At 37.0% G+C, this 25,628-nt stretch overlaps 1 protein-coding gene and 1 pseudogene across 1 annotated transcript in view; one reads left to right on the top strand and one right to left on the bottom strand.

Annotated features, from left to right (window-relative positions):
* Positions 1-18,326, top strand: part of LOC148698557 (uncharacterized) — a 53,372-nt gene extending 35,046 nt beyond the window's left edge. The window contains exon 4 of the mRNA XM_088678325.1: positions 18,264-18,326. Coding sequence (XP_088534451.1) covers positions 18,264-18,326 — 63 coding nt within the window. The remainder of the gene's footprint in view (positions 1-18,263) is intronic.
* Positions 18,327-20,277: 1,951 nt separating this feature from the next.
* LOC148698556 (uncharacterized) lies at positions 20,278-24,084 on the bottom strand (annotated as a pseudogene).
* Between the last annotated feature and the right edge of the window lie 1,544 nt (positions 24,085-25,628).

Raw genomic sequence — 25,628 nt, 5'->3', positions numbered from 1 at the left:
TCACCTCTGAGGGCGCACTCCCAGCAAAGCCTTTCGAAAGACTCAATTCTTTCTTCTTCCCCAAAGATGATACCAGATGCCTGGAGTACATATGACCCAGGAGGAAACAGCACAACAAATACATGTGCTGATTCATTCACCGCTTCTTCAAAAGCAAAGGTATCTCATATCATCAAGGTCAAAAGCAAAAGTATCTCATATCATGCTCTTTCCCTGTCTTTTTCTTTGTCCTTGTTCTTACTCGCATGGCAAAGTAAAACAAGCAATCAGCCGGCACTTGGAGTCAGTCTTCCGTTCTGGAGCCAACTGTCTGGAATCTATTCCTGATTGCTTACCTAGCGTTGCTCTCGAGTAGTCATCTTCAACGGTTGATACACTTCCGGAGAAGGGACCACTTCTGCAAAGGGGATCGAGTAAGGCAAGTGCAAATGATACATTGAAGCATGTGGAGACAAACATAGGCTGAGTTATCCTCCAACCCTTTTCAATACGAATTGGAAAGATTGAACAAAGAAACAGATAAAAGGGATAAGCTCAGACCTTCGGGGGAGACCAAAAGAACCATCCTGCTGCCCAGTTCAAGAAGTAGCACAAAGGAAAATCAACGATGGGCAGAAACCAGTTCAAAAGTAAGCCTGTGGAATCATCAAGATCAAGCCTCAATGCAATCAACAAAGAGAAGATGGAATTTACACTCTATAACCAGATTTGCGTCTCTAAACTCTTCTCTTTGTTAATTACATTATGCCATGTTTAGTATGTTTAAGTGCTTTTTGTGTATTTACTTATGCTTTGTGTGAATCTATGCTTAAAACATTGAGGATAATGTTTGATTTAAGTGTGGGGGGGTAACTAAGTATATTTGATGCAAATTCGTTGGATTTTATCACCTATCACTTCACATGTTGTTTCTCACTGTTTTAAAACTGTTTTAGTGTGTTTTGTCTTAAAAATTCGAAAATCCCATAAAAATTTGAAAAATTGTTTTGAAAAACCCAAAAAAGAGTTGTTTTAGAGTTGTTTTTGTGTGTGTGTTTGTGTCTTAGGATACCTTCCAACACAATGATAAGGATTTGGTTTGTAATTGCATGACTGTTAAAAAGAGTTATTAACATAGAGAAAAGTTTGATTTACTCTTGGTATATGCTTGGTTATGGTTATAATGTATAACTTCACATGCAATCATAAAAGAAAATTTAGTTTTTGTAACATGCCTGAAGGAAGGAACTCAAACAAATGCTACAACCCTGAGAGACTTGAGCCTATAACGTTCTTTGGAGAGTATAATCTGTGATTTCTTGTTTTCTAAAATCGTTGCATGATCTCATTATTCTTTGCTTGGTTACTACTTAGAAGGCGTTTCATCATATAGTTCCAAATGCTAGAACTCATGCCCATTTCATTCAAAGCATGTTATTGATTTGCATAACATATATCAAGATGAAGTTCTGTAGTTGCCACCATAGCCAAATAGCCTCGCTTCCCATATTTCGTATATGTTGTAAGTTTTACCCCCGTTGAGCCATGTTAACCCATGTTCTTTGTTTACCCACTTTATCTTCACCTAACCTAGAATATGACCGTCCTTACCCTTGTTCTTAAAAGATAGTGAGCATGACTTAATTGAATTCCTTTTGAGTTACATTATGAAAGAAAATAAGTGTGGGGGAGAGAATGTTTAAGTGTTTTTGTTTTGAGATTCAAAAGAAAAAAAAAAAAAAAAAAAAAAAAAAAAAGAGAAAAGAATAAGTGATTGAAGAAAGGTTCCAAAACACCAATTCTGGGCGTAAATTGTCTAAATTCTCCCTTTTTGTTCAAAAGTTGAGTTTTCATTCAAAAGTGAATTCTAAGTTGATTAAAATGCTTTGCTCACTATTTCTTTAAGAACCTTTGTTTTCCATATCCCTTCTTTATCCACATACCCCAAGCCCCGTTACAACCCTTGACTTCTATCTTGAGTGTTGTGTATTTCAATTTGTGGAGTTTGAACTTGGTATGAGCTTATGGTGTCACTGGTTCTCGCGTCTAAGTAGTAGCATTCCATTCATGAGATCATATCTAAAATTGATTATTAACTCCAGAATTTGCGTTCTTTGTGATACATATATGTGAGTGTCGTTTTCATGTTTACATCAATCTTCTCACATATGACTAGATTAGGGTGTGTAGTTAGAAAATCTGAGTAAAAATTGAGTGCATATCTTGAAAGGAATTGAGCAAATTCTCTAAGGCATGTTACTACATTCAAAACATGGTTTTAAATGCTTAATTGTGAACTAGTATATGGTGACTATGATTAAGAATGTACTTAAATGTGAAGATGACTAAAATCTGTGAGAATGATGATTTTTAACTTGTCATGTGCATTGGAAATCCCTAAGACGGTTGTTGGAAGGTTTAGGTTGTGTTTTACGTGTTTAGTGTCGTTTTGTTTATTTGTTTTTATTCTGTTTTGCTCGAGGACTAGCAAAAGCTAAGTGTGGGGGTATTTGATAGGAGCATATTCATGCGACTTAAATGGCTTGTTCTCGTGCATTTACGTTATGTTTCTCTCGTTATTTTAGTCCTTTATGCTTCTTTTGTGTGTTTTCAGGTTCTAAGGGCCTAGGGAGCAAGAAAGTGCATTTTGAGGCCATTTGGAGCATTTTTGGGCATGGATTGGATAGCTTATCCATGGAGCCAAGAGGATGGACGAATTTGAAGGCCTTGTATGCACTTGAAGACACAAAACAATGGCTCTAGCCCAATCAAACACATTATGCCATACAAACCAACCTATTTTAGGCCCATTCTATATACTTAAACCCTAGCCCTTTAAACTAATTCATTTATCACTTATCAAACCATTCACTTATCACTCACCACATATCATTCACTTATCACTTAACATATCATTCATTTATTTCACTTCCATACTCCTCTTAATTCCACATGCATTCTCACACATGCACATCATTCACTCACATTTCCACCATTCATTCTTTATTCCTTTCCAAACATCTCACATGCATTTCCACCTTCCTACTTCATCATTTCACCACATTCTCCCTCTTTAACTCACATGCATTCATCATAATTCACAACACAAAACAACTTCATTGCCATGGGTTCCCATTTCCTTTCCAAACATCTCACATGCATTTCTTCATTATTTCCTAACCCTACATGCATTATTTATTGCATCTTCACATGCATTCACACACACTTTACACATTCAAACCGTGAGCTCCCATTCCTATATGCCATTTTCAGATTTCCACCCACTAACCTAGTCATCAACACATGCACTTCCACCTTTCATCCACAATGATTCATGATTCATTCACTTTGCATCCTTTAAATCACATACTTTTCCATCATTAATTAGCCACTTGCATCTTAAACAAACAACCATATGTTCCCTCCACTACTCCTATAAATACCCTTGCATTCATTCATTCAATTCATATCTCATATTTCCATTCACAACACTTCACACAACACAAATACACATCCATTGCCGCAATTCCCCTTCCATTTTCTGTGCAGTTTTTCTCCTTCATTGCAGCCACTATCCAACCACTTCCCATCCCTCCAAAACACTTCACATAATCCCCAAAGCTCACCTTAGACCTTGTGCTACAACAACGAGGAAGAAAAGAGTGCTTAAACGTTCATACAATTCAAGTTTGAGTTGTTGGAATGTTTAGGTGTTTCTTTGATTTCAAAGTTTAAATTTAATTCTCTTTGTTTTGTACGTATGAGAAGGGAAGAGAAGAGTGCCTAAACGTTCATACAATTCACGTTTGAGTTGTTGGAATGTTTAGGTGTTTCTTTAATTTCAAAGTTATGAGGAACTAAACCCCCTTTAGCTAGGGGGTGATTCGAAACTATGTTTATATTTGCAATTTGAATTGATTACGTTTGGTTGGAATTTCATAAGTTGTGGATTCAATTCGTTTAACTGTTTGATTGATAACTTATTTATGTATGTTCATTGAGATTGCAAGCTTAATTTTCATGCATAAATATGACGCTAGAATATAAGTGAATTTCACCTAATCGCTATGAACTTATATTCACAAGTAGTGGAGGTTGCTTATAAACAATCGCGTTAAATGAATTCTTGGCATAAGTTTCATGCGTATTCCATAGTAACGAATGCCTCGTCGATGTTTATGATTTCCGTTGAACTTAATGATCTTTGTTGAATGTCTCTATCATGCGTATTCCATAGTTAGGGACTTTGATTAAGAATAATTTGGTTGTAATGCGTATTCCATTCAATCCAACGAATTTAGGGAAATCTGAAAGTTAATCTAAGTGGATCTAATTAACTTGGAGCATTGAGTTTCACAACTTATCGAAAGACCAACTGAGAATCAATTTTGTTTTGCAAGTGTAACATGTGTGGAGAAGAACCCCTTGGCTATTCCATCATCCATATTTTTATCACATTCATATTTACATTTTGCCTTTAATTATATTCTGTCCATTTAATTTAATATCGTCCAACCACAATTTCCCCCCCCCTATTTTGTTAAGTCTTAATCATTCGTATTTGTTTTATTTTTGTATCTTTAAGCTTTTGGAGTCATAAACACTTGCAAATTCGTCTAAATCAAGTTCTAGCTTCTATTTGAGTCAATTTGATTGTTTTAGACAATTTGAGTTTTTCAAAGCCATTCTGAGTCCTAGTAGTCTTGTTAAGAGTATTTTAATTTAGTTTTTATGTTTTTAAGTCAATTTAGAAGGTTTTAGCAAGCCCTCCTAATCCCCGGTCTAGAACGATCCCTCACTTATCCATTCTACTACAATTGTCAAACGAGGGTTTAATTTGAGTGTCAAGTAAATCTCGCACCAAAAACCATAAGCATTGACAAAGCATTTGCAACTATGACATCATGTTACTCATGCTAAGAATTAAACTTAACGCAATCGTGACAAGCGACCTTCACTACTTTCAAGTATAAGTTAGTAACGATTATGTGAAACCTTCTTAAACTTTAGCCACATATTCATGCATGCTAATTAAGTGTTGACCCTCAATCAACAAACACAAATAAGTTAATCATCAAATAGTTAAGCCAATTGCATTCACGAATCAAGAGTTCATAACCGGAATTCATCAATTCATATCACATAAATAATCATGGTATTGAAATCACCCCTAGCCAAAAAGGGTTTAGTTCCTCATAACTTTGAAATCAAAGAAACACCTAAACATTCCAACAACTCAAACTTGAATTGTATGAACGTTTAGGCACTCTTCTCTTCCATTCCTCATATTACAAAACAAAGAGAATTGAATTTAAACATTGAAATCAAAGAAACACCTAAACATTCCAACAACTCAAACGTGAATTGTATGAATGTTTAGGCCCTCTTCTCTTCGTCTTCGTTGTAGCACAAGGACTAAGGGATGTTGTTGGTGTGTTGAATGGATTGGGGGATTATGGAAATGGAAGAAATGGAGGAGAAAGGGAAGGGAATGGTGCAGAAAATGGAGAGACTCACGGCTAGGGAGAAGATGGAAGTGTTTGTGGTGTGTTGTGTATGAAAAATGAGATATGCATGAATGAATGAATGCTAGGGTATTTATAGGGGTAGTGGAGGGAACATATGGCTGTTTGTTTAAGCATTTGTGTGGAGGAATGATGGAAAAACAGCTAGGACACATGTGAAAACTGGAATTGCACAAGGGGAGCAAAGGGAACCCACGGCATTGAGTGAATGGGAGTGCATGTGGTTGTAATGTTTGTTGGTTAAAGATGCATGTGGATGTATTATACAATGGGAAAGTATGTGATTGAATTAAAGGATGCAAAGTGAATGAATCATGAATCATTGTGGATGAAAGGTGGAAGTGCATGTGTTGATGACTAGGTTAGTGGGTGGAAATCTGAAAATGGCATAAAGGAATGGGAGCTCACGGTTTTGAGTTGTTTGTTTGTGTGAAGTGTGTGTGAATGCATGTGAATTAAAGAGTGAATGCATGTGTTGAATGATTTCTTGGTGAGGGAATGCATGTGCAAATGCATGTGGAATGTGGCTGAAAATGAAAGGAGGAGTGCAATGGAATGTGCACGGCAATAATGTGTGTTTGTGCATGTGGGTGAATGTGCATGTGTTTTAGGTTGTAATGTGTAGATAATTATGAGTATGATAAATGATAAGTGTATGATATGTTGAGTGATATGTTGAGTGGTAAGATAAGTGGTTATTGATATGTAGATGAATGAATGATATGATAAGTAATAAATGAATGATAAGTGGTTTTTGATATGTAGATGAATGAATGATATGATAAGTAATAAATGAATGATATGTGGTGATGATAAGATAAGTGTATGATATGATAAGTGGTGAATGAAGGAGTGGAATGTTGGAATGTTATGCACGACTAAGGATATAGGAAAGGTTTAAATATCCTAAAACTAAAGGGAACAAGGTTCCAACACTTTGGTCTTCAATTAGGTTTTCAATTTCGTCCAACACTTTGGCTCCAAGCATAAGCTATCCATCCTTAGCCCAAAAGTGCTCCAAAAGTCTCCAAAATGCATCTTTTTGCTCCTTTAGCCCTTTCGGCCTACAAACACACGAAAATAGCTTAAAGTACTAAAATAACTAAAGAAACATAACGTAAATGCACGAGAACAAGCCATTTAAGTCGCATGAATATGCTCCTATCAGAAACTAAGTGTTTAGTGGCTGATTTTGGGTGTTCTAGAAGGCATAAAAGGGGGAAAGGCTCAAAACTGCTCTAAAAGGCTAAAAATTGCCTTTTTTTGACAACTTTGTCATTAGGACCTACAAACAAACGAAAATAGCTTAAAACACTATAATAAGTAGTAATTAGCTCACTAAATGCAAGGAAATAACATAACTAAGTAGCATAAATATGCTCTTATCAAATTCCCCCACACTTAGCTTTTGCTAGTCCTCAAGCAAAACGAAATAAACAAAACAAACAAAACACAACCTAAACCTTCCAACATTACCTCAGGGATTTCCAATGCAACATGACACATTAAAGATCACCACTCACATAGATTTTAGTTATCCCTACCCTTGAGCACATACTTAATCATAGTTACCACTCACTAGCTCGCATTTAATAAATTAAAAACATGATTTTGAATGTAGTAGAATCCCTCAATTCCTCACAAGATATACTCTCTATTTTCACACAGATTTTCTGACTACACTCCCTACACTAGGTATATGTGAGAAGATTGATGTAAACATGTAAACTAGCACTCACATATGTATAATGAAATAAGGCACTTTCTGGAATTATTAACATGTATATGATACGATCTCATGAATGGAATGCCATTACTTAGACGCGAGAACCAGGGATACCATATGCTCAAACCAATTTCAAACTCCACATATTGAAACACATAACAATCAAGATAGAAGTCTAAGGGTTGTAACGGGGCTAAGGTATTGGCTAACAAAGAAAGGTAAGGATAAACAAAAGTTCTTAAGGCAATAGTAAGCAACGTAATGAACTAAACACTTAGAATTCACTTTTGAATGCAGAAATCAACTTTGAACCCCAAAGGAAGATTCACACAAAACTTAGGGCCAGATTCAAACTTTTCGACCCTTTCTTCAACAATCAATACTTGTGAGTTCATTCTCACTTGTTTTCAACTCTTTTTTTTATATTTTTCTTTCATATAAATCCTTCCCCCATACTTGTTTTTCTGCAATTTGTAGAACAAAAGGAATTCCCTCTAAGTCATGCTTCACATTCATTTAAGAACAAGGGTATGGGTATTCCTATGCTAGGCTAGGTAAGGATAATGTGGTTAACAAAGAGAATAGGCTACATAAGGCTCAAAGGGGCTAATCCTACAATACATGTGAAACTAAACGACTTCATCTTGCTATTTGTTATGCTAATCAATTTCATGCTTTGAATGAAACGGGTATGAGTTCTAGTATTTGGAACTACAGTGATGAAACGCATTCTGAGTAGCAACTAAGCAAAGAATAATGAGATCATGCAATGACTTTAGAAAACAAGAAATCAAGATTAATAACTCTGCAAAGAATGTTTAGGCTTAAGTCTCTCAAGGTTGTAGCGTTAGTTTGAGTTTCTTCCTTCAACCATGTTACGAAAACTGATTTTTTCCTTTTTTGTGATTACATGTGAATTCGTAAATATCAACTACAACTAAGCATAAACCAAAGAGCATATCAAACTTCCATCCATGTTTGTAGTTTCTTTAATAGTCATGCAATTAAAAACCAAATCCTCATCATTGTGTTGGAAGGTACCCTAAGACACAAACAAACACACAAAAACGACTCTTTCTGGGTTTTTCAAACACTTTTTTTGATTTTGTTTTGTTTTTTTTTTCAAAATTTCGGATTTTCTGCTTAAGACACAAAAAAACACTTCAAAACACACTAAAAACACTTAAAAACAGTGAGAAACAACTTTAGAAGTGATAGGTGATAAAAACCCATGAAAATCATGCAAAAATAACTTGTTTACCCCCCCCCCCCCCCCCACACTTAAAACAAACATTGTCCTCAATGTTTTAAGCATAGACTCACAAACAACCAAACAAATAACACAACTACAAACATGACAAGCATGGCAAAGAAAAGGCAATAAAGAGTAGGATTTAGGGACGCAAATCTGGTTGTGGAGCTAGAGTTCCATCATCTCCTCGTTCGAACACATGGGTTGCCTCCTAAGAAGCACTAGCTTTAACGTCTTCCAGCCAGACGATAACTTCTTTTAATCTTCAATAGGGCTCACGGCATGGAGGGATATATCCTCCACTCCATGCCCTCAAAGTGCTCATAGTATGGCTCAATGAATGGGAGGGGATAGTGATCCTCCCTAATTGTGGTGTTTTGGTTCCTAAAGTCCATGTAAATGCTCCCACCACCTTGAAATCGACTGGGTACCTGCACCAAAGAAGGTAACAACCTATTAGTTGAAATGGGAATTGGAATTAGGATTGGAGACTTACTAGGATGTTGTGGCAATGCCCTAGGGCAGCCACCATCTCGCCAATTTTATCACTAGGCACGGCCATATTGGGTGTTTTTAGGGTAGTGGCGTGCTCCTTGTGCTCCACTGATGTGATAAATAATAGCACTCAAATTAAACCCTCTTTTTGACAATTGTAGTATAGATATAAATAGGGGTCGTTCTAGGCCGGGGATTAGGAGGGATTGCTAATCTAATAGAAATTGACTCAAATATATAAGAATATGCTTCAAAACACTTAAACAAATTCAAAAGACTCTTAACTAAACTTGTATGACTCAAAACAAACTTAAAAGACTCAAAACAATCAAAAAGACTCAATTTAGATTCTACGACTTAGTTCGGACGAAAATAGCATTATTTTGACTCAAAAGACTCAAAAACACACTTTTGGACATATTTAAGACAAGTAAGTAAAGGGGATTTGGTTTTGGACGAATTTAAGAGAAAAATAAATAAATAAAAGATTTAAAAGAGATTTGGACGAATTTGGGAAAAACCAATGGATGATTAGATAGCTAAGGGGTACTTTTCCACACATAATACATTCAAACATAAATTGATTTCCAGTTGCTTTTCCGATAAACCATGAACCTCAACACCCCAGATTAATCGTGACATCACTAATTAACCCTCAGATTTTCCTTAAGTTATTGGATTGGATAACATCATACGACAACCCAAAGCATTCTTCAAAAGTTCCCTACATGACATCATAATAGAGATACAATCAAAGATCATTACGTTCAATGAAAATCATAAGTATTGACAAAGCATTTGTAACTATGACATCATGATACTCATGCTAGGAATTTAATTAACATGATTGTGAAAACAACCTTAACTACTTTCAAATACAAGTTTGTGACGATTATGTGAAACTCCCTTATATTCTAGCACCAAATTCAAGCATGCAAATTAAGTAGGCCTCCCTAATCAACATACAAGAATAAGTTATCCATTAAACGGTTAAGTAAATTGCATTCATAATTTATGAAATCACAACCGGAATTAATCAACTCATATCATAAACGTAATCATGGTTTCAAAGCATCCCCTAGCTAAAACGAGTTTTAACCTCTCATGTTCACAACAAAACAAAGGAAAATAGAGTTAAACATTGAAAACAAAAGATAGATTACACCTAAAAACATTACAACACTCCAACTTGAATGCACAAATGTCCAAGGCTTCTTCTTTCTTCTCTTCTTCCTTGCAAAGTCACGGTACAAGAGTCTAGGGTGATTTGTGGATGATTTTATGGGCTGTGAATGGATTTAGGATGGTAGGGTGGTACGGCAAAGTTTGGAGATGGTGTATGGATGCTTGGATGAAGGTATGAATGTGTATGAATGGTGGAAGAATGGTTGGAAGGTTGTCACAAAGAAGGGTTGTTTCTGTGAATGATGGCAGGTTGTGTATGAGAGTGATTCGCGTTGAATGAAAGGTGCGGCCTTGGTATTTATTTGAGAGAAAGAATCCCTAGAGTTTATTACATAGTTTAGGAAAGGATTTAGACCCCAAATCCATCAGAAAAAGGAATCTTAAAGTCAGAAATTAAAAGGGAAAGGGATGGAACTTGCAGCCAATGATAGGAAAAAGGGAATGTGACTTTAATTCTGAATTTGGGCCAGGATTTTGGAATAGAAAAGGTATGTGAGGTGTGGCTGAGATTGAGGTGAAAAGGGAATGTGTTTTAATGACTTAGAGTAGGAAACAAGGACCTCCCTTGCACGGCAAGGAAGGGAAATACAATGAGTTGCACGGCAAGGCTTTATGTTGCAAGGAGAGTTTGGTTTATGTCCTAGAATGTATAGAAGTCTTCCATGATGCTGAAACAAGGAGCCTTTAAGGATTAGGAAAGGTTAAACCAAAATAGGAAACCTTGGCTTAACTTTCCTACTTCAAGTAGGAAACCTTCTTTGACTAGGATTCCTCTTTTGATTAGGAATCCTCTTGTGATTAGGAATCCTAACACCTTTAGGTCTTCAATTTCGTCCATTCCTTTTGCTCCAAGCATATGCTATCCATTCCAAGTCCAATTTTTCTCCAAAATACACCTTTTCACTTCCTTAGCCATGTGAACCTAAAAACACACGAAAATAGATTAAACTACTAAAATAACTAAGAACTAACAACATAAATGCATGAAAACAAGCTAACTAAGTCACCTAAATATGCTCCTATCAAATTCCCCCACACTTAGCTTTTGCTAGTCCTTGAGCAAAACAAAACAAAAGAAACCACAAACAAAACAAAACAAAACACATTCTAAACCTTCCAACATGTACCTCAAGGATTTCCAACGAACATGACACATTAAAGAACATCATTCCCACGGTTTTTGACTTTCTTTACACTTTAGCAAACACTTAGCCATAGTTACCACTTACTAGTTCACATTTAATCAATTAAAACAACGTTTTGAATGTAGTAACATGCTTTAGAGAATTCCCTCAATTCCTCACTAGAATGCTCTCAATTTTCACACAGAATTTCTAACTACACACCCTACACTAGGTATATGTGAGAAGATTGATTTAAACATGAAGACTAACACTCGCGTATGTTATATCAAAGAAAGCATTTTATGGATTTACGACCATGACATGTATATGATCTCATGAATGGAATGCTACTACTTAGAACGAGAACCAGTGATTCCATATGCTCATACCAAATTCAAACTCCACATATTGAACACATAACATCAAGATAGAAGTTGAGGGTTGTAATGAGGCTAAGGGTATTGGTTAACAAAGAAAGGTAAAGAAAAACAAAGGTTCTTCAAGCAATAGGAAGCAAAGTAATGAAATGGACACTTCAACTCGCTTTTGATGGCATAAAGTAACTTTTAAACACAAGGGAAGATCCATGCAACACATAGGGTCAAATTCAAACTTTTGGGCCCTTTCTTCAACAACCAACATTTGTGAGTTCATTCTCACTTATTTTTCAACTCTTTTTCTTTCTTTTTTCAACTTTTCTCTTCTCTTTTTATTTTTCCACGAATTTTTTTTCTTTATTTTCTTCTTTGCCGTGCCCTATTACCTTCCCCCACACTTGTTTTCTGCAATATGTTGATGAAAAGGAATTCATTCTAAGTCATGCTTCACTATCCTTTAAGAACAAGGGTATGGAAAGTCCTAATCTAGGCTAGGTAGGAAAGATGTGGTTAACAAAGAACATAGGCCTGAAAAGGCTCAAAAGTGGTTAATCCTACAATACAAATGAAAAAGGGATAAGGCTTTTTGGTTTTGGCTTAACTAAACAACTCCATCTTATTGTATGTTATGCAATCAATGTCATGCTTTGAATGAAATGGGCATAAGTTCTAGTATTTGGAACTATAATGAAATGCATTCCAAGTAGCAACCAAGCAAAGAATGATGAGATCATGCAACGACTTTAGAAAACAAGAAATCACAGATTATACTCTCCAAAGAACATTATAGGCTCAAGTCTCTCAATGATGTAGCGTTAGTTTGAGTTCCTTCCTTCAAGCATGTTACAAAAACTGATTTTCTCTTTGTGATTACATGTGAATTCATAAACTATAACCATAACCAAGCATAAACCAAAGCATAAATCAACTTCCAGCCATGTTTACAACATTCTTTAATAGTCATGCAATTAAAAACCAAATCTTCATCATTGTGTTGGAAGGTATCCTAAGACACAAACAAACCTACAAAAAACAACTTTAAAACAACTCTTTTTGGGTTTTTCAAAACCATTTTGCAATTCTTTTGTAAATTTTCGGATTTTCTGATTAAAAGACATGAAAACACTTCAAAACTCTCTAAAAACACTTAAAAACAGTGAGAAACAACATTATAAGTGATAGGTGATAAAATCCCACGAAAATCATGTAAAATCATGCAAAAACAACTTGTTCACCTCCCCACACTTAAATCAAACATTGTCCTCAATGTTTCAAACAAAGACTCACATTCAAACAAGCAACATAAACTAACTAACATGACGAAATAAAAACAATAAAGAGAGAAGTTTAGGAACGGAAATCTGATTTAGTTGAATGAATTGTTGGATTGCCTAAGTCCTCTCTAGTTGAATGCATGGGTTGCCTCCCAAGAAGCGCTTGCTTTAACGTCGTGCAGCTGGACGAACATTCTTCTTAGCCTCAAGTGGAGCCCACGGCATGGAGAGTGATGTCCTCCACAACCTGCCCTTTAACATGTGCATAATAGGGCTTCAAACGATGCCCATTCACCGTGAATTCTTGGCCATTCCTCAAGCTTTGGATTTAAACTGCACCATATGGAAAAACATTAGTAACAACAAAGGGCCCAATCCATTTAGAACGTAACTTACCAGGAAATAAACGAAGGCGAGAATTAAAAAGTAATACTTTTTGCTTCGGATCATCTTGTCATGGAGAGCCTTGGTCTTTTCCTTGTAAATGCAAGCATTCCCATATGCTTCAAGCCTAATTTCCTCAAGTTCATTCAATTGCAACTTCCTATGCATTCCAGCCGCATCTATGTCCATGGTGAATGTCTTGATCGCCCAATGAGCCTTGTATTCTAACTCCACGGGGAGATGGCATGGTTTGCCATAGACTTGCCGAAAAGGTGACATCCCTATGGGTGTTTTGTAAGCTGTTCTATAAGCCCACAATGCATCCTCCAAATGCATGCTCCAATCTTTTCTTGTTGGCCCAACGGTTTTCTCCAAGATTTGCTTGGTTTCTCTATTAGACACCTCGGCTTGGCCATTGGTTTGAGGATGGTAAGGAGTTGAAACCTTATGTGTGACTTGATACTTCTTGGGCAATGCCTTGATGGTACGATTGCAAAAGTGAGACCCTCCATCACTAATAAACACTCTAGGCATCCCAAATCTAGCAAAGATGTTAGTTTTGATAAAATCTGCAACAGCTCTAGAATCATTAGTACGGGTGGCCTTAGCTTCCACCCATTTTGAGACATAATCAACCGCAAGCAAAATGTAAGTGAAACGAAATAAAGAAGGGAAAGGTCCCATGAAATCAATGCTCTAAACATCAAAAATTTCAACATTAAAGATGGGTGTTTACGGCATTTGGTCCCTTGCACCTATATTTCCCATTCGTTGACAAAGATCACAAGTTAGACAAAAAGTTCTAGCATCTTTAAAGATTGTAGGCCAATAAAAACCACATTCTAACACCTTAAGGGCAGTGCGTTGTGTGCCAAAATGTCCACCACATGCATAAGTTTGACAAAATGTTAGAATTGAATTAAATTTACAATCATGCACACAACGACGAACAATCTGATATGCACAAAATTTCCACAAATATGGGTCATCCCATACATAAAACCGTGCCTCCTTCTTAAGTTTATCACGATGGTGCCTAGCTATGGTGCTTGGAACACGTTTTGACACCAAAAAGTTCACCAAATCGGCATACCAAGGTTCACTTACCTTAATGGACAACAATTGCTCATCAGGGAATGTCTCTTAGATGGGTAAGGAGTCCTCATTGCACACCAAACGACTTAGATGATCAGCAACCACATTCTCTCTCCCTTTTTTGTCTCGAATTTCAATGTCAAATGATAGGAGCATATTTATGCTACTTAGTTATGTTATTTCCTTACATTTAGTGAGCTAATTACTACTTATTATAGTGTTTTGAGCTATTTTCGTTTGTTTGTAGGTCCTAATAACAAACTTGGCAAGAAAATGCAATTTTGAGCCTTTTAGAGCAGTTTTGGGCTTACTTTGGATACCTTGTGTATGGAGCAACATGGTTGGACGAATTTGGAGTCAAAAGAGGTTAGAAACATGCTACAAATTAGAAAAGGAAAGTTCATGACAAAGAAGATAAGGAAAGTGCAAGAAAAGAGGAAACATTATCCAAAACCTTATCCAATCTTATCTTATCCAAACCTTATCCTATCTTATCCTAACCTAATCTTGTTCCACCTTAATCCTAGCTGCAAGTGGACCTAAAAACCTAATTTCTAGAGCCCTATCTGACCCTAAAAGGGTGCCACACCTTCCCCCCCTTTTATGCCTTCTAGAAGACCCAAAATCAGCCATAAGACACTTAGCTTCTAGAAGGCCCAATTTTGGACGAAAATTCTTAAACCTATTTCTGTTTGGATTCTGATTTTATTTGGCCCTTTTTCTCTTGGATTTGGATTGTATAAGTCCATATCTGAGATTGATTGGGCTAGGATTTAATTCCCTAAACCCATGCCGCAACTTAGGGGCCCTAAACACTTATATTGGCTAGTTTTAACCCTAAATCTGATTGCAATATATATATATATATATATATATATTAAACCTAAAGTTGCCGCACCCCTTGAGACACCTTAGGCAGCCATCCATCCTTCAATTCATCCATCCATTCATAGCAACCACCATTCATTCAGAAAACACATCTTGTGCCGCAAGTCCTAGGGAGAAGAAGGAGTGTCGTTGCTTCCATAGGAGGAGGAGACCTTGTGCCGCAAGAAATCTGCATCCATTGGAGACTTTGGGAGTTCTTTCTTCCCTCGTTTCGTTTCCATGTTTATTTTAATTTGCTTCTCAATTGTTATGAACATGTGTAACTAAGTTTTTCTTAGTTAGGGGTGAATTCGAAACCATGGGCATATGTTTTATATGAATTGATTTCCTCCAGATTTTGTTTCTTGAATTGTGGATGTGATTTACTTAATTGATTTATTGAGAACTTGTTCTTGTGTGTTAATTAAGGATGCATACTTAGTTTTCATACATGAATTTGATGCTAGGATATAAGAGAATTTCACCTAATCGTTATGACCTTATATTCATAAGTAGTGGAAATCACTAGTCATGATTGTATTAAGTAAATTCTAGGCAAGAGTATCATGCAATTCATAGTTACGAATGTCTAGTCAATGCTTAGGGTTTTCAAAGAGCTTAATGATCTTTGATTTTATCTCTATTATGCAGTTCATGTAGGGAATTTGATAAGAATAATTTGATTGTCGATGCGTATTCCATCCAATTCAATGAAACTAGGAAAATCTGAGAGTTAATTTGTGCTTTTCACAATTAATTTGGGGCATTGTCATTCATGGTTTAAAAGGAATAAAATCTGGAAATCAATTTATGTTACATATGTGCATGTGTGGAGAAGAACCCCCTAACTAGCCTTTTTCCCATTCAATTCACCTAGTTTAGTGCCTAATCTGTTTAAATTGCAATCTGTCCATTTTAATTAATTTCGTCCAAATCAATTCCCCATTTTATTAAGTGTGTTAGATTAGTTAGAAAAGTATTTGAATCTGTCCAAATTAGGGTTTTGAGTCTAAGTTAGTTAAATTTCGTCCAAATCACCCTTTAGAGTCTAGTTTGAGTCTATTTGAGTGTTTTGGGCTGTTTTGAGTCTTTTTAAGTTGTTTTGAATCATATAGGTCTAGGTAAGTGTTTTAAAGTTTAATTTTGTGTTTTTAAGTCAGTTTAGAGTAGATTAGCATCCCTAGTTAATCCCCGGTTAGAACGATCCCTACTTGCATATATACTACAATTGTCACAAATATGGTTTAATTTGTGTGTTAACATAATTTTCACACCAAATTTTGGCGCCGTTGCCGGGGATTAGCAAACTTGCTAATCCCTTGTGTTTGTGTCGTGTCAAAGTGTGTCTTAAGGTCAAGAGTGTCGTGTTTATTTGTTCTTTATTTTAGTGTTTATCGTGCCTTGTTTCATAGTTTTTGTGTGTTTGCCGTACCCTCTATAAGGGTTGCTGATTTGTTTTGTTTCCTTGTTCTAGGTACAAGTGTATGACTCGTAGTTCTCATCTCGTTCGTGAGAATATCATGGAGTTTGACGACGATTTTGAACGAACTTTGAGAAGAAAGAGGAAGCAACCAGAACCTAATCCACTTAGTTCTAGTTCTGAGGCCGAATCTGAAGAAGAAAAAGTGGAGGAAGAAGAACAAGTCATTGCGATGGATAATCGAACAATCAAGGAGCTTTCTGCCTCGGGATTAGATAATGCCATGCCATTGTCCATTCAATATCCTAGGGCAGCCCAAGGCAAGACCGATGAGTTCGAATTGAAGTTAAGCTTGCTGCATCATATTCCCAAGTACCATGGGCTGTCCATGGATTTGAAGTTGTATGCTCAAGCATGACACCCATTAACGTCGATGGGAATATTTTGAAGATGAAAGCAAAACCAAGATTTCAAGAACAAAGAAATCCGCCAGAAAGATCAAGTTATTCACCTGCACTAAGACATTTTCCAATACTCCCTTTGGATAGGCATTAGATATATCGGCCAATTGAATAATCACACCATCATTTTTCAATTCACCAAGGTTCATGGAGGCATAAATAGAGTATGGCATGACGTTAATTGAAGCTCCTAAGTCTAACATAGCATGTTCGAACTTAGTTTGGCCAATAATACAAGGAACATTGGGTGGAATGGGGTTAGAATTAATCGAATTTGAACCCAACTTACCTTTGGTGGCCGAATTGGATGAGTTGGATGCATTAGGGTCCTTAGGTGCTTGCGGCAAGGATGCTTCTACCCTTGCCATGGGCTTGCTTGGCTCCTCCTCTTCCAATTGCAACTTTTGATCTTCATTAAGACCTGTTTTGGATGGTGTGGATGTAGTGCCAACTTCTTTTCCACTCCTCAAGGTGATTGCTTTGGCAGATTCGAACCCTCCCTTTGGATTGACAATGGTTGAGTTTGGGAGCTTGCCTTGGTCTCGAAATTGTCCCACAAACTCCGCAATCTGCCCAATTTGCTTCTCCAAGTGGTCCACCCTTTTGTCTTGGTTTTGCATAGCTTTAGTTTGATTCTCTTGCCCCAGAGACAAATTGGTAAGAAACTTAAGAAGTGTAGCATTGTCCAAAGACGTACCTTGATTGTTTTGGGCGGATTGGGATAGGTTTGGATTAGTGCCGTATGGTTTGGTGTAGAACCCCGGGGGTTGTTGCCTAAAGCCTCCTTGTTGTTGAGGTTGTTGAGGTTCCCTCCACTTGAAGTTTGGATGGTCTCTCCAACCCGGATTGTATGTGTTGGAATATGGATCATTCCTTGGCTGATTTTGGCCTAGAAATCCAATGGTATTTGCACTCTCCCATCCCCCATTCTCAATCAGTTGAGGGCACTTTCCGAAGGGTGTCCATGGATAGAACATACGCCACATAAAATTGGTCCTTGTATCATCATTCCTTCGGCCATCTGAGACACAATAGAAGTAAGATTAGCTAATTAAGTTTGAATGTCGGATTGAGAACTTACCTCATGCACTTGTTGCAGTGGGGTGTCCCTTTGCCCAATTCCTTCATATTGTTGTGCATTGAGAGCCCAGTTCGCAATTAGGTTCTTGGTTGCCATGGGAGTTTTGTCCACCAACGCACCTCCCGCCGAGGCATCAAGCATTTGCCTTTCAATGGGAAGAAGGCCTTCATAGAAGTATTGAAGTAGAAGCTCCTCCTTCATTTGATGTTGAGGACATGATGCAACAAGGGCTTTAAAACGCTCATAGTACGTCGGAAAAGACTCCCCTTGACTTTGTTAGATTCCGCTAATCTTCTTCCTCAAGAGGATGACTCTTGAAGTAGGAAAGAACTTCTCAAGAAACGCCCTTTTCATGCTCTCCCAAGAAGTGACCGTTCCGGGTGCTAGTTCGTATAACCAATCCTTGGCCTTCTCCAATAATGAGAATGGAAAGGCCTTCATCTTCAAAATATTACTATCAACATTAATTGGAGTCATGCTTGAACACACCACCTCGAACTCCTTTAAATGCTTGTTGGGATCCTCCATGGACAGTCCATGGAACTTCGAAATGTGGTGCAACAAACTTGACTTCAATTCAAATGCGTCAGTTTTATCTTGAGCCGCCCTTGGGTATTGGATGCATAATGGTGCGGCATTGTCCATTCCCGAACCGGAAAGCTCCTTGATTGTACGGTTGTCCGCTACCATGGTTTAGACCTCTTCTTCCTCCCTTGCTGTGGGTTCCTCTTCCTCCTCAAAATTAGAAGCCAAACTAGAACTTGATTGGTGAAGTTCTGGGTCCTTCTTCTTCCTTCTCAAAGTGCGCTCAAAATCGTCGTCAAAATCCAAGATCTTTGCACGAATAGGTCGAGAACTACGAGTCATAAACTAGTACCTACAAACAAGAAAAGAAACAAGGTCAGTAGCTAAAACAAAGATATATGAAAAAGAAACACAAAGAAACAACAGGGGATTAGCAAAGTTGCTAATCCCCGGCAACGGCGCCAAAAATTTGATGTGATAAAAAATAGCACTCAAATTAAACCCTTTTTTTGACAATTGTAGTATAGATATAAGTAGGGATCGTTCTAGGCTGGGCATTAGGAGGGATTGCTAATCTAATAGAAATTGACTCAAATATATAAAAATATGCTTCAAAACACTTAAACAAACTCAAAAGACTCTTAACTAAACTTGTATGACTCAAAACAAACTTAAAAGACTCAAAACAACTCAAAAAAAATAAAAAAGACTCAATTTAGACTCTAAGACTTAGTTTGGACGAAAATAGCATTAGTTATGACTCAAAAGACTCAAAAACACACTTTTGGACAGATTTAAGACAATTAAGTAAAGGGGATTTGGTTTTGGACAAATTTAAGAGAAAAACAAGTAAATAAAATATTTAAAAGAGATTTGGACGAATTTGGGAAAAACCAATGGATGACTAGATAGCTAAGGGGTACTTTTCCACACATAATACATTCAAACATAAATTGATTTCCAGTTGCTTTTCCGATAAACCATGAACCTCAACACCCCAGATTAACCGTGACATCACTAATTAACCCTCAGATTTTCCTTAAGTTATTGGATTGGATGACATCATACGACAACCCAAAGCATTCTTCAAAAGTTCCCTACATGACATCATAATAGAGATACAATCAAAGATCATTACGTTCAATGAAAATTATAAGTATTGACAAAGCACTTGTAACTATGACATCATGATACTCATGCTAGGAAGTTACTTAACATGATTGTGAAAACAACCTTAACTACTTGCGAATACAAGTTTGTGACGATTATGTGAAACTCCCTTATCTTCTAGCACCAAATTCAAGCATGCAAATTAAGTAGGCCTCCCTAATCAACATACAAGAATAAGTTATCCATTAAACGGTTAAGTAAATTGCATTCACAATTTATGAAATCACAACTAGAATTAATCAACTCATATCATAAACGTAATCATGGTTTCAAAGCATCCCCTAGCTAAAACGAGTTTTAGCCTCTCATGTTCACAACAAAACCAAGGAAAATAGAGTTAAACTTTGAAAACAAAAGATAGATTACACCTAAAAACGTTCCAACACTCCAACTTGAATGCACAAGCGTCCAAGGCTTCTTCTTTCTTCTCTTCTTCCTTGCAAAGTCACGGCACAAGAGTCTAGGGTGATTTGTGGATGATTTTCTGGGTTGTGAATGGATTTAGGATGGTAGGGTGGTGTGATGTGATAAAAGATAGCACACAAATTAAACCCTCTTTTTGACAATTGTAGTATAGATATAAGCAGGGATCGTTCTAGGCCGGGGATTAGGAGGGATTGCTAATCTAATGAAACCTGACTCAAAGATACAAAAATATGCTTCAAAACACTTAAACAAACTCAAAAGACTCTTAACTAAACTTATATGACTCAAAACAAACTTAAAAGACTCAAAACAACACAAAACAATAAAAAAGACTCAAACTAGACTCTAGGACTCAATTTGGACGAAAATAGAATTGGTTGACTCAAAAGACTCAAAAAGACACTTTTGGACAGATTTGGAACAAGTAAGTAAAGGGGATTTGATTTTGGACGAATTTAAAAGAAAAACAAATGAATTAAAAACTTAAAACAGATTTTTGACGAAATTAAGAAAAACCAATGGATGATGAAATAGCCAAGGGATACTTCTCCACACATGATACATTCAAACATAAATTGATTTCCAGTTGCTTTTCCGATAAACCATGAACCTCAACACCCCAGATTAACCGTGACATCACTAATTAACCCTCAAATTTCCGTTAAGTTAGTGGATTGGATGACATCATACGACAACCCAAAGCATTCTTCAAAAGTCCCCTACATGACATCATAATAGATACAATCAAAGATCATTACGTTCAATGGAAATCATAAGTATTGACAAAGCACTTGTAGCTATGACATCATGACACTCATGCTAGGAATTTACTTAACATGATTGTGAAAACAACCTTAACTACTTGTGAATATAAGATTGTGACGATTATGTGAAACACCCTTATATTCTAGCACCAAATTCAAGCATGTAAATTAAGTAGGCCTCCCTAATCAACATACAAGAATAAGTTATCCATCAAACGGTTAAGTAAATTGCATTCACAATTTATGAAATCACAACTGGAATTTATCAACACATATTATTGATAGGAGCATATTTATGCGACTTAGTTTGCTTGTTTTCGTGCATTTATGTTATTAGTTCTTAGTTATTTTAGTTCTTTAAGCTTCTTTTGTGTGTTTTCAGGTTCATAAGACGTATTTGGCGAAAGGATGCATTTTGGAGCCTTTTGGAGCACTTTTGGGCACAAATTGGATAGCTTATGCTTGGAGCAAAAGGAATGGACGAAATTGAAGAGTTGATGTCACAAGGATTTCTACTACGACGAGGATTCCAATTACGAGAAGGTTTCCAAATTGAAGGAGGTTTCCCACTCACATGAGGATTCCTAGTTGGACGAGGATTCCTAATCACACAAGGATTCCTACTTGAAGTAGGAAAGTTAAGCCAAAGTTTCCTATTTTAGTTGACCTTTCCTAAATCAAGAACGCTCTAAGTTTTAGCACTTAAGATGGCTCCCGAGCACTCTTGGACAACAAACAAAGGTTCAGATTGGCAATGATGGAGCATGGCTCAAATCCTCCATTTCTAAGAAATAAAAATCTGCAGGAAATATGAGATGATTGACCGGCACTAAAACATCCTCAAGGACTCCCTTGGGATAAACGTTAGAACGATCGGCCAATTGAATTATAACACCATCTTGTTTTAACTCACCAAGGTTCATAGATGCATAAATGGAATATGGCATGACATTAATAGAAGCACCTAAATCTAACATGCATTGTCCAAATCTAGTGTTTCCAATTATGCATGGGATAGTAAAGCTCCGTGGATCCTTACACTTTGGAGGTAACTTTCATTGCAAAACCGCGGATACATTTTCACTTACTTTCACAACTTCTTTGTTTGAAATTCTTTTCCTAGTTGTGCATAACTCTTTTAAAAACTTTGCATACCTGGGCACTAGCTTAATAGCATCAAGTAAAGGAATGTTTACTTGGACTTTTCGAAAGGTATTCAAAATGTCCTTTTCGCTTTCTTCCTTCTTCGATTATGCAAATCTGCGAGGGAAAGGAACATTGGGCAGATTAGTGTTCGAAATCACAACATTTGGGACAACATTACCTGAAATGGACGGATGGGAGGGCTTAGATAGCTGCGGCATGGGTGGTGCTACCCTTGCCGTGGGGTAGGATTGCTTATCTTCTTCAATTTGTATCTTCTCATCCTCCTTGTTTTGGGCAGATTCATGTGCTTTGCTTCCCACTTCTTTTCCACTTCTTAGGGTGATAGCTTTTGCAGATTCGAAACCACCTTTGGGATTGACCACCGTAGTGCTTGGTAACTTACCATTTTCACGAAATTGTCCCAAAAATTCGGCCATTTGGCCCATTTGTTTCTTTAGCTCATTAACCTCCTTTGCTTGGTTCTGCATTCCCTATGCCATTGTGGTTAATAATTGATATGTTTTATCATCATTCATAGACGTACCTGAGTTGGTTTGGGATGATTGTGCTTGAGGAGGTGGTTGTGGTGCCATTGGCCTTGGAAAGAAACCCGGGGGTTGTCGGAATCCACCTTGTTGGGCAGATTGTGGTGCATCTCTCCATCTGAAATTTGGGTGGTCACGCCATCCTTGATTGTATGTATTAGAGAAAGGAGCACCCCTTGGTTGGTTTTGATTCCCATAACCCACGGCATTAGTAGATTCCCAACCTCCATTCTCAATTAATTGAGGGCATTGATCAGATTGGTGTCCTTGAATGGAGCATACACCATAGATTGTAGTTCCTTGCGCTTTGGGGCCTTCAACAAACTGCGATAACATAGACGTAAGGTTAGCCATTTGGGATTGTAACTCAGAAATAGAACTTACCTCATTTACATGATGTGGCCGTGGGGTGTCTCTCTGCCCAACACCTTCATATTGTTGTGCGTTGAGTGCTCGATTAGCAATGAGAGTTTTGGCATCCATGGGTGTCTTATCCACTAAAGCTCCTCCCGCGGATGCATCCAACATTTGCCGTTCAAGTGGTAAGAGACCTTCGTAAAACTATTGAAGAAGCAGCTCCTCCTTCATTTGGTGCTGTGGACATGAAGCAACAAGGATTTTAAAACGTTCATAATAAGTTAGAAAAGATTCACCTTGGCTTTGCTGAATTCCACTAATCTTCTTGCGAAGAAGAATGACTCGTGATGTCGGAAAGAACTTCTCTAAGAAGGCTCGCTTCATACTCTCCCATGATGTGACAGTTCCGGGAGCCAACTCATACAACCAATCCTTGGCCTTCTCCAACAAAGAAAAAGGAAAAGCCTTCATCTTCAAGATGTTGCTGTCCACGTTCATCGGTGTCATACTTGAGCATACTACTTCAAACTCCTTTAAGTGCTTATTGGGGTCCTCCATTGATAACCCATGGAACTTGGGTATATGATGTAGCAAACCGGACTTCAACTCAAATTCATCGGTCTTCTCAGGGGCTGCCCTAGGGTATTGGATGCAAAGAGGGGCTGCATTGTCCAAACCCGAGGCAGAAAGCTCCTTGATGGTTCGATTGTCCGCTGCCATGGTTGGTACTTCCTCTTCAAACCTTGTCGTGGGCTCCTCTTCAACCTCAACTTCTTGCTCTTCTAATTCAGGTTCGGGACTAGGAGGATTAGACTCTTGCACTTTCCTTTTTCTTCTCAAACTCCTCACGAAATCGCCGTCAAAGTCGAAGATATGCTCACGAACAAGTTGTGAGCTACGGGTCATAAACTAGTACCTGCACACAAGAGCAAACAAGATAAGCAACCAACTTAATAGACTCGGCACAAGTAAGAAAATAAGGTGCCTATACACGGCACAAAAACAAAACACACACACACACGGTGCAAAAATTAAAACAAAACAAAAACTAAACAATTTAAACAGGACTCAAGACAAGGGATTAGCAACTTTGCTAATCCCCGGCAACGGCGCCAAAATTTGATGCGTTAGGAATGTGACACAAAAATTAAACTCTATTTGTGACAATTGTAGTAATGATGTAAGTAGGGATCGTTCTAACCGGGGATTAACTAGGGGTGCTAAACACTTTAAACTGACTCAAATAAATAAAACTAACCTTTAAAACACTTAACTCACTTAACAAAAACTCAAAACAAGTCCAGAAGACTCAAAATAAGCTAAAAACACTCAAAACTGCCTAAAAACACAAACTGGGCAGTTTTGAGCCTAAACACAAACTTGGACGAAAATTGGTTCTAACTTGACTCAAAACCCTTAAAAACACAATCTAAAACATAATTGAACCAATTAGACACTCTAAGACACTTGGGGATTTGGTTTTGGACCAAAATTTGATGCGATAATTATACGCACACAAACTTAAACCCTCTTTTTGACAATTGTAGTATAAGTATAAGTAGGGATCGTTCTGGACCGGGGATTAGGAGGGATTGTTAATCACTTGGATTTGACTCAAAAACGTAAAAACAAAGTTTAAAACACTATACTAGACTCAAAGAATGCAAAACTAAACTTTAAAATACTAAGACAAACCAAAAACTCAAAATGCTTTAAAACATAAACTAAACAGATTCTAAGCACTAAAGAATAAGAAAGTAAAGGGGGATTGAGTTTTTACGAAATTAAAACTAATGCACAGATTCTAATTAAAACAGAATGTAAATATGAATATGATAAAATGGAATGAATGGATGATAGAATAGCTAAGGGGTTCATCTCCACATATGTTACACTTGCATAATAAAACGATTTCCAATTGCATTTCAATAGACCATGAATTCTCAACACCCCAAGTTAACCGTGATGCACTAATTAACCTTCAAATCTTCCTAACGTTATTGAATTGGATGGGTTAGCGCATACAACAATTCAAAACATTCCCCACAAGTCCCCTACATGATTGCATAATAGAGATACAAGCAAGAATCATTACGCTCTATGAAAATTATAAGTGTTGACGAGGCATTCGTTACTATGGAATACGCATGAAACGTATGCCAAGAATTCGTTTAACGCGATTGTTTATAAGCAACCTCCACTACTTGTGAATATAAGTTCATAACGATTAGGTGAAACTCACTTATATTCTAGCGTCATATTCATGAATGAAAATTAAGCGTGCACTCTCAATAAACATACATAAATAGGTTATCAATCAAATAGTTAAACAAATTGAATCAAAATGCAAGCATAAACATATATTTCGAATCACCCCCTAGCTAAGGGGGGGTTTAGTTCCTCATACAAAACAAAGAGAATTAAAATTAAACATTGAAATCAAAGAAACA

Source organism: Pyrus communis, chromosome 2 (assembly GCF_041283825.1).
Source record: "Pyrus communis isolate YQ-2024b chromosome 2, ASM4128382v1, whole genome shotgun sequence".
Taxonomy (NCBI): Eukaryota; Viridiplantae; Streptophyta; class Magnoliopsida; order Rosales; family Rosaceae; genus Pyrus; species Pyrus communis.
Note: the sequence above shows the minus strand (reverse complement) of the source record. Positions and strands in the feature narration are given on the sequence as shown.